Source organism: Vidua macroura, chromosome 7 (genome assembly GCF_024509145.1).
Source record: "Vidua macroura isolate BioBank_ID:100142 chromosome 7, ASM2450914v1, whole genome shotgun sequence".
In the NCBI taxonomy this organism is placed as follows: domain Eukaryota; kingdom Metazoa; phylum Chordata; class Aves; order Passeriformes; family Viduidae; genus Vidua; species Vidua macroura.
Window position 1 is genome coordinate 3193302 of NC_071577.1, and position 15402 is coordinate 3208703.

Here is a 15402-nt window from a genome sequence, read left to right on the forward strand (position 1 = left end):
TGGGGAGCAGAGAGAGAGGAAAAGAAGTGTTCAAAAAAACTCAGATTTAAAAGGAAGAGGAGAAAAATAATACGGGCACTGGGTGACACAAATATTGAATTTTCTGGCACCAGGTTTATAGCAAAGATTATTTACAAGATCAACTGGATTTGAGGAGCCTTGAAGAATTAGAAATCAATGGCAAAGAGCACCTGGAACATCCCCAGTGAGCTCAGATTTCAAATCAGGAGAAAGAGTCTCTCTTGTCCCTATTTTTTTTTTTTTTTTCTTTCCTCTAGAGGGATTATCTGGATGGCAACAATTTCCTCCCCCTTTCTGGCCTCTTCCCCAGAGCAGGAGCACCTGGGGACTTTGATTCACTCTCACCATCCTCCTGATCCATCTCCTGAGGTCTCTGGCGAGCCCCAAATCTCAGTTTCTTCCTGCACCACATGCAGGAGGGAAGAAGCTCCTCCTGGTTAAAAAACAGGAACAGGCAACTCCCTGGCCAGAAACAAGAAAATCCACGTCTGCAGAGACATGAAAATAACCCAAAAACCTACCAAAATGCTCATAGGGCCTGTGAATAAAAGAAAATAAAATTAAAAAAAAAAAAGAAAAAAAAGGTCTTTTTTGGTGCAAGGTGCTGCTTGGGCTGAGCACATCCCAAATTTGGGGACAGCCCAAGTTCCTGTGGTGCTTTAGTCACAGCTGGTAGCCCAAAACCTGGGGGGGGGTGAGGGGGGAAGGGCATTTACTGTGCTTCCTCTTAAAATACATATTTAGAGGACTCATATTTGTCTCAAACCCCATCATTTCACAGCACTTTTGACAACCTAAAACCAGCCACAGCTTCCCCCACCCCTCCCCAACGTGGTCAGAACTTTTACTGCTCGTTACAAAAATTAGACTTTTATTTGTAAATGCCTAGAAAACGTGACCCCTACCCATCCCTTGCCCTCTTGAAAGTTGTTTTGTTTTTGTTTTTTTTTTTAAGTAAGAAATAGTTTAACTGGATGAAAAGCCATCCCCTTCCAGATGAATTCCCATCAGGGTGGGATACCTCCTGCTGATTTCCAGTCCCGGTGGAGAACTTGCAAACTTTGCCCTCTTCAAACCCAGGGGAGAGCAACCTCCATTTTTTCCTCCTTAAAGTCAACTGCTTAAGAAAGGGAGGGGGGAGGGGGAAAAAAATTCCCAGCCAAGGAGAAGTGGACAAACACGGGCTAGATGGCAAAATCCTCGTGGTCCTGGGGGCTGAAGGCGGCTGCCCGCAGCATGTCCAAGGAGTTGACGAGGATCAGGGTGCCCGTGAGGTGCTTCCAGCGCTTGGTGATGGGGTTCTTCATCTTGTCCAGCCCCGTGTGCAGCTCCTGGATGACGTCCCTGTAGCTGTCCCCCATCTGGCTGCTCCAGGTCAGCAGGAAGTCGTACGCCGGCTTCCACATGGCCTGGGGACAGCGGGGGACGGGTGAGAGGGGATCAGAGCTCAGCCAGCATCCCAGAACGGGCACATTCCCAGGAAAACAGCCCCCCCCAGCACCCTCAGATCCCTGCGATCCTCCAAGGGGAGCGCGCTCCGGAGGAATCTCCCCAGAGAAACGTGGAATTGTTCGGGTTGGAAAGGCCTTTAAGACCATTGGGCCCAACCATTAACCCGGCGGGCCTGGCAGTGCCGGCTCCGGGGCTGGACTCCCAACGCCTTGAGGGCCTTTTCCAGCCGCAGGAATTCCCGGATCTGCGGAGGGCCGGGCGCGCCTGCTCTCACCTCGCTGTCCACCGTGCCGCTCTTGTCGCGGTGCGGCGCCTCGTAGGCGTCCATCTGCTGCTTGGACACCTTGGCCAGCTTCTCGGCCAGCTCCCGCCAGCGCTGGGCCACCTCCACGGCCGTGGTCAGCAGCACAAAGTCCTGCACCAGCCGCACCACCAGCCCCTGGCAGTCCATCTTCAGCAGGGCCTGCAGGACACGGGGGAAAAGCAAGCACGGAGTCAAGGCCAGGGGTGGGTGGGTGGTGAACTCCTCCCCCCCTCGCCGGGAGCATCCCAAAAATTCCTCCTGCCTCCTTTTTAGCGACAGCTGGGGCAATTAGGCCAGCAGGCTTGGCAAGGGAATAATCCCATTCACTGGACAAAGTGCTCGACCCCTCTGGATGGGGTCTGCGGCCTCATTCTCGAGGCAGCCCCCCCGCCCCCGAGATGTCCAGGCCCCACCTTAAGCAGTTTAAAGCATCCCAGGGGCTGAGGACAACAGATGCTTTTAATCAAGAGATGCTTTTAATCAAAAGAACTAATCCAGACTCCACCCCAGAGCTGCAGGATCCTTCAGAGCAGTGGGCAAGGCACGACCAGGACATTCTAGGATGGGACCTGGACATCAGCCCTGTGAGGGGGTGGACTGGGGTGAGACCCAGGTGAAGACTCTGGCACTACAGGACCATTGCTCAGCTTGGGATGTTCTTCCTCTTCTCCTCCTCCTCTTCCTGCATCATTTATTGTCCTAAAAGCTGAGATCTTCCATAAATGGTTTTGAAGTGGAAAGAGCAACTGCATCAGTCTGGGTTTTCTAGGTAGGAATGACTTAAGCAGGCAAAAAAGGGATGGAGTGTGGTTAGCTCCTGCCTTGAAGTGTCAAATCACATTAAAATCCCCTCAGAGTGGGATGAAGCTGCTGTAGGGGAGAAGCCCCAGTGCAGCCCTGGAAAAGGAAGGGTTTAATGGCAGTGTTCATTCTCAGAGGATGGGATCTGACTGCCAGGACCATCATCCCCCTCCCCAGGGCTCCCACAGCCTCTGCCAGAGCCTCTGGACCACAACAGTCCCAGCAGCAGCAAGCCCAGACCTTGGGCAAATCCCACCCTGAACCTCAGGAGGGGCTTTGATGTTTTTAAAAGTGGAAATCAAGCAAACAGACCCCACCCACTCCTTCACAGCAGCACAGGGACGGTTCTTATGGAAATCACAAGGATAAGGTGGTTCCTGAAGCGGCCAGAATCCACCTTTCTGCCCCTCTGGATCCTGACATCCTCTCCCAACACAGGGATCTGGGCAAATCCAGGTTTGCCTCTGGGGCAAAGAAGGGTTAAATCCTCCCACTGGAGACTGCAGGGGGACAGCTGGGGGAGGGAAGATGGGAACATCTGAAACCACTCCAGCGATTTGCAAAGCAAATGCACCACGTTGGTTTTCCCCTTATCTGCTCCCAGCTTAAAGCTGAGCTGGGTTCTAATCACAGCTGCAGCCCAGCACGTGCCTGCTCCTCCAAAGTGCTGACACGGCTTCCTGTGGGAGCCAGGGAGGCCACAAACCCCCTTGTCAAACAAGCAAGGAAAACCCATCCAAAGGCGCACGCACTTGGTTTGGAAAAGGACACGGAGGAGCGTTTACATCTCACACACCTGCGCCAGAACTGCCTCCTCTCCTACAGCCCACGGATCAGCACCCCTCTGGGTCCTGCTCCCTCTCTGGATCCTGCTCCCTCTCTGGGATCCTCCACCCTCTCTGGATCCTGCTCCCTCTCCGGATCCTGCTCCCTCTCTGGATCCTGCTCCCTCTCTGGGATCCTCCACCCTCTCTGGATCTTCGTCCTCTGGATCCTGCTCTCTCTCTGGATCCAGCTCGCTCTCTGGGTCCTCCACCCTCTCTGGATCTTCCTCCTCTGGATCCTGCTCCCTCTCCGGATCCTCCATCCTCTCTGGATCTTCCTCCTTCTCTGGATCTTCCTCCTTCTCTGGATCCTCCATCCTCTCTGGATCCAGCTCCCTCTCTGGATCCTGCTCTCCCTCTGGATCCTCCCTCCTCTCTGGATCCTGCTCCCCCTCTGGATCTTGCTCCTTCTCTGGATCCTCCATCCTCTCTGGATCCTCCACCCTCTCTGGATCCAGCTCCCCCTATGGATCTTCCTCCTTCTCTGGATCCAGCTCTCCCTCTCCAGGCGGGGGATCTGGAGGGTCCTAAGGAAGGGGCAGACTGAGCATCCCCAAACCTGCCTTTCCAGGCAGCTGGATCCCAGTTCCATGCAGAGCCTGGCATTTAGGAGAGCAGGATGAGGAGCTGCTCCCAGCTCCTGCCCGAGGTCAGAGGCAGCGCCCAGAGCCAGGAGCGCTGCAGGGTGAAGAAGGACGGAGCTGCAGGAGATGGATTCTCCTGCTCCTGCTCCAACAAAACAGCAGCAAGGAAAACACCCGGGAGGCCACCTCATCAAAGAACTGTAAAATCACTCAAAACAACGACTCTGGGAGACATGGATGAGTCTGGTTAACCCTGAAACCCACTGAGGGCCGCAGCACCAACCTGCTGTGCCCTGGCAGCTCCAGACACTCGGGCAGAGGTGACAGGACACTGGGACAGCACCAGAGCCACGTGGGGATGGGGTGCGAGGCATCACAGATGCCGAGGTGGCAGCCAGAGGGGGAATATTACTGGAAACAGCGGCGAGACACTGGGATTAGCTCAGCAGACTTAATCCTCCAGTGGGATTATGCCACGATTTTTTCCATCCTCCTCCCTCGGCCTGGACAAGCCTTCCAGGATAGCTGGGTCCACTCACTGTGTCTCCATCCCTCACCACCCAGGTGTGACCTGGGCTGTGCTTTGCTGGAGCCCTTGGAAATATTTATTGTGTATTATTTATTCCCCTGGGAGCAGCCAGGAACCGGCTCCGCCAGCCCAGCAAAGAGGGTGTTTGATATTCAAATCCCAGTTCAAAGCAGAAACACCTCAACTTAAAAGGCATCCAGGGGAGGCTGAATTTACATCCCAGCTTTGAAATGCAGAATCCCATTTCCTAATAAAGGAAAGCAGCATTGTGGAGGAAAACAGCTCCCCCCTGGGACTTCCTCAAACACGGGGAGGGGGATAAAGGCCGTGTCACCAAGGAGACCATGAGCCCCAGGGGGTGAGAGGATGCTCCTGGCTCATCATCCCCTCTAGGATACAGGTCAGGTTTTGACCCAAAAAAGTTGACTCTGTACAAGTGTTCCCCAAAATAACCCTTGTTTGGGCATCAAACATCTCTCTCACTCACTGTTTTGGCTGTCACCACCTTCAAAATCATCTCGCATGTTTAAAATACACACTCTCAGCCTTAAATACTGCATTTTTTTCCTTTTACCTCATAAAGCCTTGCACTGTCTCCATGGGGTAATTCCCTTGGACATGATGCCCACCTGTATCTGAGCACGCTGAGGGTGGTGAGGCCCCCCTGGCACTGGTTGCTCAGAGATGTGGGTTCACATCCCTGGAAGTGTCCCAGGCCAGACTTGGAGCATGGAGCAACCTGGGGTGGAATGGGATGGGCTTTAAGGTCCCTTCCAACCCAAAGCCATGGACACCCTGACCTGCAGGACTTTAGGACAGCTCCAGCCCCCCCAGCAGCTCTTTGAGAACTGCACACACCAGGGACAAGCAGAAACTCTTGGCAGGAGACAGGCAGCAGCACATGGATACCTGGATACCGGGAGTCAGAGCAAACAAAACAATGGGAGGGGAAAAAAAAATATATCCCAAGCTCATCTCCTGTGTGACCTTTACAAGTAGCCTGGAGAAGAACAAGCTCACAGTTTCCTCTGCACAGCTCCCTGCTGCCGTGCCAGGGGCCATTCCCAGCAGAGCCCTGTTTTTCCCAACAGCAGTGTCTGTTGGAAGGATGATAAATGAGAGCCTCTCCGCAGCCAGAGAGGGAGAAAAGCTGTGTCTCAGGGCAGGTCTAACCCCACGGGCCAGCACCAGGGGCAATGAAATCTTCTTGAATCCACGCCCAGCTTTTTTATCCAAACCATCCATGTGCTGCCTGCTTCCGAGGGGCAGAGAGGAGGGAGGGAGAGCTTTCCCTCTCTGCTGAGTAGTTCCTGAGCCACATCCCCCTGAGTTACCTTCACACCCCAGTGCTAGTGCCTGATTAGAGAAGTAGCAATTAAAGGCAGATTACTGATTAACCAGTCATCATGACCAGGCTTTTCCTTGCTTGGCTGCTGGTGCACGACTCTGCCACTGGCGTTTTGTGTACTCAACACTGATAAACCTGCTTCTACTTCTCCCTTCCCGGTGCTTTTGAGGGGAGACAACCAACTTTCAGCTGAAATGGCCACACTGGAGCTTAGTGCAGCTGGTTCCTCTTGCCAGAAAGCCAGTCCATTTGTTGCAAATAAAATCAGATTTAAACACAATAAAATCCATTACTGCTCCATTGCCATCCCCTGAAACATCATTACTTTCTTCTTTCAGTAGGCTCAATCTAATTTCTCCATAGGCTAAGGAGGATTTGACGGCAGCCAGGGGTTTGGAAGCAGCATCATGCTCCACCAAGAAGGGAGCTCATCCTTTATCCACAGGCTCAGCCTCACAGAGAACAGGATTAGAGAAACAAGGAGAATAAAACCTGCCCTGGGACTCTGCTCTCCTGACAGCCACAGGGGAGCAGGATGTTTTCCTGCAGCTCCCAGCCCTCCCCTTGAGTCAGCAGCTCCCTTGAGCCTTATCTTTCCCTTTGTCTCCCCGTGAGGATTCTCCATGACCTACAGACTGCCTGGGATCCCTGAAAACAAAGGGGAGAGATAAAAACAACACCCATGGGGTTTGCAAACAGGTAAAGCAAACAGCACAAAGCTCCCAGAAGCCTCCAGCAAGAGCAGCACGGATTTCATCCCAACAATCATTGAGCCTGATGATTAAAGGAGCAAACCCTCCCTTGGAGGAAACAGGGGGGCCAGAGAGAGGATTTTCCAGTCCTGGGTGAGGAAAGGGTCACTGATGGCCAGGAGAACCCTGCAAGAGAAGCAGCATTGGTGGCACGACCTGAAAGCTGAAAGTCAAAGCTGAAATGTCGCCCCACAGGCCCCAGAGTGGCACCCGGCACAGGGAACTCTCCAGACAACATTTCTACGAATAACAACGGATTCCATACCCTTCATAACACCTTCTACTCAATCCTTAAAGTCCTCCCTTCTCCCTAAAAGGAGTGTGGGAACCGAACTCCTTCATCCAGCTCCAGTCCCCTTTTGCCATAATTTCATTTTGCCAAGCAAGGCCGCCGCTATTCCTTAATCCAATTGACATTTTAAACCATGCTGCTCTCCATAACTCAGTTATTCTGCTCCTGTGGGACAGCATGGAACAGGAGAGAGCTGCAAATCTCTCCCAGACATTTTGTCCCGTATTTTCTTTGGCTCACTTCCTATGAAATGCTAGAAACCATCGTGGAGATGATATTTTGTGAGGGATTTACTTGCTAGCGGCGTCCTAGAAATACTGGCAGGCAGCGCTCCTCCCAAATTCCTTTCAGGACATGGAGCAAGTCACACATTTCCATTTGTAATGTATTACACATTTCCATTTGTAATGCATAAAACATCCCAGCTCAGAGGTGCCATTCAAAAAAAAAAAAAACAAAAAAAAACAAGGCTCCCCATCCCTGAAAAGTGTTCCAGGCCAGGTTGGACAGGGCTTGGAGTGACCTGGGTCAATGGAAGGTGTCCTTGCCCATGGCAGGGGGAAGGACTGGATGAGCTTTGAAGGTTTCTTTCAACCCAAGCCATGGTGTGATTCTGCAATTCCAAGCACCTCAGTGCATCCCTCATTATTGCCACGATCCTGCCAAACCAAGATCCCACCAACCACAGGGCTGGACTCCTGCCTGGCAGCGCCCAGCAGTCTTCAGAAGACCTTCAAGATGGACTTCACTCTCTGAATACTGAATTAAGAAACTGCCACCTCCCCCGATCCCTCTGCAGAGGCAGGAATGAAACCCCCCTTCGCCAGGCCTCCGACTCACCGTCATCAGCTCCTTCTGGAAAGATTTCCTCTCCTTGTTCTCCACGCTGTTGCAGTCTTCCTTCAGCTTCTCCAGGACGGAGGCCACTCGCTCCGGCTCGCTGTCCAGCTCCGCCCGGCAGAAGAACGCGAGCGGCAAGTTCAGGTAGCCCAGGGCGTCGGCGAAGGAGCGCCAGCTGCTGAGGTTCTCCATCAGCAGAGTCCTCACCGAGGCATAGATGTAGGTCAGGAACTTGCAGGGCCTCAGGATCTGCTCCAGCAGCAGGCTGGTGGTGAGATCCGGCCCAGAGAAGTAGCTGGGTTTGACCTTCCCGACCACCAGCACGTTTTTGGTGTGCACAAGGCCAATTTTCCCCTGGTAGTAGCCAATGTACCACTCCTTGGTCCACAGCTGGCCTTTCAACCTGATCTTCTCCTCACTGAGGAGGGCTATGACGTCTCCCTTCTTGTACTCCAGCAAGTAGTGGTTCTTGCTCTGCCTCACCACCGTCTTCAGCAGCTTCCCGTACTTTAGGCTCAACACCGGCCGGTCCTGAAAAACCGGATACTTGGCGGTGGCAGCCAGAGGGGAGAGGATGATCTTCCCCACCTCGTTCTTCTTCAGGAACCGCCTCTGCCCCGTGGGTTTGATGGCGCTTTTTGGAGGCGGCTGGGGCGTCTGGACGCAGAACTGGGTCAGGATGGCATCCTGGTCATCCTTGACTTGTATCCTCAGCGTGAAGTCCGACAGCTCGTTGGGGTCGTGGGACGCGATCGGGAAGATGAGGCGGCTGACCTTGCCCAGCTTCATCTGGAAGCCGCGGACGATCTTGGCTTGCTCGCTGGCCTTCACCTCGTAGTTGGTCATGTTGGAGAACATGCAGAGCTTGAGGTCCTGGGGCCGGGACAGGGCAAACTGGTGCTTCCCCCAGAGCTGCAGGGCGACGGGAGCCGGGCTGTGGGACTGCCTGGTGACCTCGTTGACCAGCAGCGTCTTGGGGGCGCACTCGTGGCCGAACACGGCCACCACGGTCTTGAAGGAAGGGTGGATGTGCTTGGGGCCGTAGACGCCCACCGTGATCTTCTTGCTGATGTAATCCCACACGGTGTAAGGGTAGAGGATGTTCTGGCCCTGTGCCACAGCCGCGATGTACATGCAGGGCTCCAGGTTCTCCAGCTGCACCTGGATCGTGTCGCCGTAGGAATAGCTCAGCTGCATCGGCGTGTAGGGCCCCTCCTTCATGTCACTGCGCAGGCACTGCAGCCCCACCAGGCTCTTGCTCATCATGTCGTTCTTGACCTCCGCCGACACCTTCATCTCCAGGACGATGAAGGTCTTCACCTCCATGTTGCTGAGTTTGATCTGCAGGACGGGGCTGATGGTGCTGCACTTGTCGCTGTTCAGCTCCAGCGGCGGGTCCAGCATGGCCTTCATGGAGATCTGCTGCGTCTCCCCGGGGCGCACGTGGCCCTCGGGCACGCGGATGCTGATGTTGGTGTCCGGCAGCTGGACGGCCCCGCCGGAGCTGTCCAGCTTGCACACGATGTTGGTCTCCACCGGTTGCGTCTGACCCCAGCCAGGATTTTGGCCGAGCAAATCCAAGTCATGGCAAGACCGAGCCAGCTTCCTGTGGTTCAGCCACGCTGTCCTAAAATCCTCCCTGCTCTGGAACTGCTCAGGGGTGGGAGACTTTAAACCACTGAAGAAACCTGACGATGCTGGCGCGTCCGACTTGGCCTGGAGGACAGACAGCTCGGACAAGCTGTAGGAGCGCTTACTTCGGAAGAAGGGGTTGTCCCTTCTCACGGGCTGTTCCACATCCAGCCTGTTTGTGGAGGGAAACTCATCAAAAAGGTTCCCCAGGCTGCTGTTGGCAGCCGAACCGGGGAGAGCCGACGTGGGAGCCCCCGTGTCGAAGAGCAACAAATCCACGGCCACGCTGGAGTCGGACTCTTTGTCCGAGCCGGGCGCTGCTTGCAAACTCCCATTCAGGAACGGGTTGGTCTGCACTCCGTTCAGGAAGGGGTTGTTGTGGTAGGATTTGGCAGAGTTTCTCTTCACATCAGTCCACTCCCCGAGCAGGTCCAACTCCTTGACGCCCTCATCAGGGCTCTCCAGCAGATTGTCGATGACGCCGCTGTCGGTGAGGGAGGAGTTGCGGTGGTTGACGGGCTGCACGTAGGAGGACGGGATGTAGCCCATCTCCGTGGTGTTGTGGGCGTACCACCACTCCCCTCCCGACGTGTCCAGCACGTACAGGTGGTCCCCCTTGGAGAACTTCAAGGTGGTGAAATTTGTGGGGCAGTAATCCTTGATCGCTACGACTTCCTTCGCGTTCCCAAAGGACGTGGGGTTGTCTACCAGCAAGGCACTGGGAGAAGGCACTGCAGAGGCAAGGAGGAGACAGCACTGTGAGAGATGCTCAGCAGAGCCACCACTGACTTGGAGCCCTTCTTTCCAGGTCACCATTCCACGCTGTTTTAAGTGATGAAGGTAGCTTTGGGATCACTGAATCATTGAAGATGGAAAAGGCCTCCAAGACCGTCGAGTCCAACCATTAACCCAGCACTAAGCCATGTCCCCAAGTGCCATATCTATGTGTTTTCTGAACACTTGCAGGTCCACTGATTCCCTGGGCAGCCTCTCAAGCCTGGAGGTATTTTTCTTCATATTTTTTTTTCAAGAAAACTCCACTATTTCTGGTACATTCACACCTCTCTTCCCTAAACGGTTCATCCAAACCCAAGGTAACTCTCCCTACAGGCTAAAAGACCTCTTGCTCTGCTGTAACCCCTCTCCTGCACAACTGAAGGATGCCCAGAGGAGCTGTGGCTGCCCCTGAATCCCTGGAAGTGTTCCAGGCTAGGTTGGATGGGGCTTGGAGTAACCTGGGCTACTGTGTGGAAGGTGTCCCTGCTTTCAGGTCTCTCCCAAATCAAACCATTCTGTGGTTCAGAAGGTTACCCATTTTGAACCCTCACAGAATCCCACACCTCCCTCCCACACTTCTGTTCTGGTCCTGGCAGCATCTTCAACCTCCCCTGCAGAAGTGCCAGTGGAAGAGTTTTCTGCCAGGGGATCCCAATTTACACCCAGGCTGGGCTGAGCCCACACTGCCACCCTATTTATTGGCTTTGCTCTCATTTTCAGGACGTGTTTCTGTAAAAAGCACTAAAAACAAGCTGCAGATGATGTTCCATCAGTGGTTAAATGTGTGCTCTCTCCCTAGAGAGTCTGAAGAAAACAAGGAAAGCTGGATTTTCACCAACAGGGAGCTGCAAGGGGAACTGGGACAGCACCTGCTTCAACAGGCTTGAGAGCTCTCTGGGAGGAAAAGGGAGTTTAGGAAACACAGGAAGCCCTTAAAATCCGGGAGACAAAGGGATGGGAGCTCAGACTGCACATCCCTGCAGTTTCCACTCCCAGGCTGGCAGCACTTCTTTTACCCACGGAAACAACAAGGCAAGGGAAGATACAGCTGAGCAAAGAGAGGCCTTCAAATATAGCCTGGGGATGGAGCATTCAGAGAAGAGTTCTGTACCCATCCTGAACAGCTCATCTGCCAGCAGGCAAAGGTGTGGGGACATTCACCCAGTGGAAAACTGCACAGAAACTCTAAATGGGAATTATTTTGGCAGCCTGCTAGGTTGGAAGCTGCTGTTAACTCAGTCATCCTGCAGGATGGAGCATTTTTGGTGTCAGATCAGACAGGCAAGTGGCTGTTCCCTTGTCCCTCCAGCTGGGCATGCAGGGGTTAACAGGGATGTGCTGAAACCCCTTGGAGAGGAGCAGCAATTTCTACTTTTGCATTAAAACACATCTAATTTGCAGCAAGTGTTTGATGTTCAGGTGCTACACCTGCAAAAACAATCTCCTTTGTGCCTGTTTACTTTCAAGGCCCTCAGCGCTCTCCAGCTTCCACCTGGAGTTTTTTCCTTGGGATGCTCTCCTGCCAGAGGAGCAGCAATTCCCCTCCCACTTGACCATGGCTTTTATGCTGGGTAACACAGCATAAAAGGAAAACATGGCAGGAAAAAAAAAAAGCAATAAGAGGTGGAAAAAAAAGAAAAAAAAAAAAAAGGATTATTGGAGGAGCAACCTGCAGGCTCCCAGCGCTGGGGAGAGGGAAACACCTTTGTCACCACCTTGCTGGTGTCACCGAGCCCTCCCAGGGGTGGGGACGGGCCTGAAATGAGGAGGGGGGGTGATCCCCAGGCACCTTTGACGTCGCAGAGCGCGGTTTCAGCAAAGCCCTCGCCCAGGTCGATGAGCGTCCCCTCGGACTTGCACCGCGGGAGCCCTCCCGAGTTGGCCGCCCGGATCCTCTGCGCTGCCATCTCCGCTCCTGGCGGGCACTACATGGCCATGGCCCCTCTGCCGGCGATGGGGACCCCGGTGTCACCTCGGGGAACCAGCCTGGGGGAGAGAGACAAAGGCCAGGGTGTTAGAAAGGCTCCGGGTGCCCCCACATGCTGATCCCATGCTGCTGATACAGGAGAGCCTGTCCCGTCCTCCTTAAACCATCGTGGAGCACAACCCGGATGCTCCCAGGAACCACAGCACTGCCTACAGACCCCTGGGGAGCAAGGACAGCCTGGTCCTGCACGAGGCTGGACACAACCCCATGTGAAGCAGCCCGCTGGCCTTTAGGAGTTTTTTTGGGAATACGCTGCTCCCAGCATTGTGAATTGGTCCTTCTCCCCACTTCCCAAGCATTTGCAGGTTGCTGTAACACAATTATAGAACCACCGAGCACTGTGCTGCTGTGGGAGCACGGAAGACCCACAGGACTGGGCTTTTTCCCTGTTCAAATGGGTCACATCCCTTTCTCCCACTGCAGCATCTCCTAGAATGTGGAATGGCTCTTCCCACTTGCTCCCCGCATCTCTCCCCTCACCCAACCAGGCAGAGCAACAATCCCTTCCTGCACCAAATACGATAAAAATAAAGGAAAAATAAAATTTTTCCTCCTTTTTTTTCCAGAAGCACTTGCAAAAACACTTCCAGAGCCCCTGTGGAAGAGCAGCTGCATCAGCCCACTGGAGCTGAGAGGAAAATGAGCCCGTTCCCACAGGACACTCCGACCACCAACGTCGTGGCTGATGCAAGCATGGGCAAGAGCTCCCCTGACGTCACCCGTGTCCTCTGGAGCTGGGACAGTGGCCAGATGGGCCAGGACAAGCAGGGAAGGCTGAAGGCACGGCTGGAGCACAGCTGAGCCATGAGTTGCTACTCCAGGTTTGCACCAGGCAGCAGGGATGCTGTCCACGTACCTGGGATCATCCTGGAAATTCTGGATTCAGCCCCTCCCTCCTGCTCCCTCACAGCTGCCACAAAACTCCAGCCTGGCTGCAAAACACCAGCAGGCCTTAACCATTGAAGTTTTAATTAAAAGTTATATCCAAATCCCTTGTTTTACAAAGGGATTTTCATCCACTGCTAATGCTGTTCTTCCTTTCTCCCCCTCCTATGCTTTTTTTTTTTTCTTCTTTTCCTCCCTCTGCTTGAAAAATGAAATCTAACAGAAAACAACAGCCAGACCCAAATTCCTTAGGTGGGAATACAGAGCTGATGTCTCCTCCAGCACTGTGAGGGGGAACAGCAAGTCCTGAAGGATTTGATGCCCTTTTCTGGAATGCAGCAAGAGGAAATTTGCAGGGGAGAGCCTAAGCAGGAGATACTCCAGCCTGTTTGAAATGCTTCCCAAGCCATCCCCAGGGCTGGTATGCCGGGAATGTGGCTGGCTGGAAGGGATGCACCAGGCTGCAGCCAGAAAAGGGAAGGGAGAACTTGTGTGCAAACATTTCCCCTTCAAGGAGAGCCTCCCCTCCTGTCGGGTCCTGCTGGGAGCAATCCAAGGGGAAAGGGTTTGGCAGGGAATAAACACAGGGAAACCAGGCTTTGAGTCAAGGCTGAGCTTATCAGAGCTGGGACAGGTAAGAGAGGGGACCTGGAGCTGCTGCCAGGGGCAGGACAAAGGAATAAGCAGGAATAAGCAGCAGGAAGCTCCAGCAGGAAGCGAGGAAGGGAGGAAGGATGCTCCCCTTGGCTGGCACCATTCACCATCCACCCATTAATGCCATTTGGGAGTGCAGCTTTAAAGACCCCAAACACACAGCACCTCCCTCCAGAGACCCCACACCTCACCGATTTTGGCAATTCTTGTACACAATGCTGTTAAGAAAAAAAATAAAATCAAACCGCTGCGGCATCCCAAAATCCACCCCCCTGCTTGGGCAGCTCTGCACAAAGTAGGAAAAAGACCAAGTGTAAGCCACAAATACCTTTTGAAACACCTGCCTGCTGGTCCAGCATCAAATGAATTTTATATTAATTATGGCAGCTCCAGCCCTGACAGTGCTCACTGACATATCCACAAGCCTGGAATGTGCAGGGATGCTCCCCCTCCCTCTATTTACATAAGGAGATGGGAAGCTTCCTGCTAAAGGTCTCTGACAGATGTGGCTGTGTGGAGAAACAGCTGGAAAAATCCCCTCTGCATAGAACCCTGAGGCCTCAAAAGGAATCTACACACAAACCAGAGATAATGGAAAGGTATTTCCTCTCCTGACAGCAGCATCCTGGCTCTGTCTGTCCCTCCTGGATGCAGGGATGCACACACTGAAGGACGGGGGCCAGGCCCCCCACGGCTGGGTTTGGGATGAGAGCCCTGTTTTGGAGCTGGGGATGGACCCAAAATGCTTCTGAATGCAGAGGTAACCAGCAACCCTCGAATTCAGGCTGTGTGAGGATAAAAGGGTTAAGTGGGGGGAAACAAAGGGTGGAAGGGGCAAGATTTGTTTAGAAATCGCGGAGACAATGGTCTGCAAACTCCTCTGAAAGCGCTTTAAATTTAGCCTGGGGTTAAATATAGACCAGGGAAAAACCCAGCCCCATCTGTTTACCCAAAGCCACAAACAGCATCCAAAATGAATGGTGGGGGGAAGGAAACCAGTGGGCGACCAGAGCACACCCTGACAGCGCCAGCATCTCCTCAAAGACACCCACACCTGCTTTTCACGCTGCTTTTTCCCCTCCTATGAGGGACAGAGAATGCTGCAGGGTCAAATCCAGCCCTAGGAGCCAGGGGGACGTGCTGCCTGCTCCCCCCATCCCAACAAATCCAGCTGCCTGCATCAGGGCCCCACAGAGGTTATGTTTTTCTTTCCCACATCCTAAGCAGGCTTTGCTGGGAGCTGGAGAAAGCTTTAGGGCAGCCCCAGTGAGCAGATTTCCATGGGTGCATCCTCACAGCTTCCTGGCACGGATGGTGCTGCCCCTGGATTTAGCTCTCCCTGGGGAGCCCGGTCAGTGCCCCTGTGGAAGGGAAGAACCTTTTCCTAAAACCCAACCTAAACATGCTCCAGCTGCTCCCTCAGGTCCCACCAGGCATGGTGCAGCAGCAGGTCTGGGGCTGGTGACAGTGTCACGTCTACTAAAAAAAAACCAAAAAAACACACACACTAAAACTTCACTAAAAACAAAACCAAATTTTTCCTGCAGCACTTGAAACGCACAGCATTCAGCATCCCAGCTGCAGCATCAGTGGCGCGGAAAAGGTTAAAAATAACTTCTGCAAAATGTCTGGTACAACTTATCCCAGAAATCCAACCGGGGAGCTCCCCGAGACCTCCTGGCACAGGCAGAGCCCCGTCCTCCCCAGCTCCAGCCATCAT

The 15402-nt window shown here is 53.6% G+C and overlaps 1 protein-coding gene across 2 annotated transcripts in view; it reads right to left on the bottom strand.

The window, feature by feature from the left end:
- The window catches only part of SH3BP4 (SH3 domain binding protein 4), a 33997-nt gene continuing 18595 nt past the window's right edge, over positions 1 to 15402 (bottom strand). For both annotated transcript variants that reach the window (XM_053982761.1, XM_053982762.1), the window contains exons 2-5: positions 11946 to 12142; positions 7748 to 10110; positions 1748 to 1936; positions 1 to 1430 (exon numbers count right to left, since the gene is read on the bottom strand). In XM_053982761.1, coding sequence (XP_053838736.1) covers positions 1206 to 1430; positions 1748 to 1936; positions 7748 to 10110; positions 11946 to 12063 — 2895 coding nt within the window. In that variant the 5' untranslated portion in view covers positions 12064 to 12142 and the 3' untranslated portion in view covers positions 1 to 1205. The remainder of the gene's footprint in view (positions 1431 to 1747; positions 1937 to 7747; positions 10111 to 11945; positions 12143 to 15402) is intronic.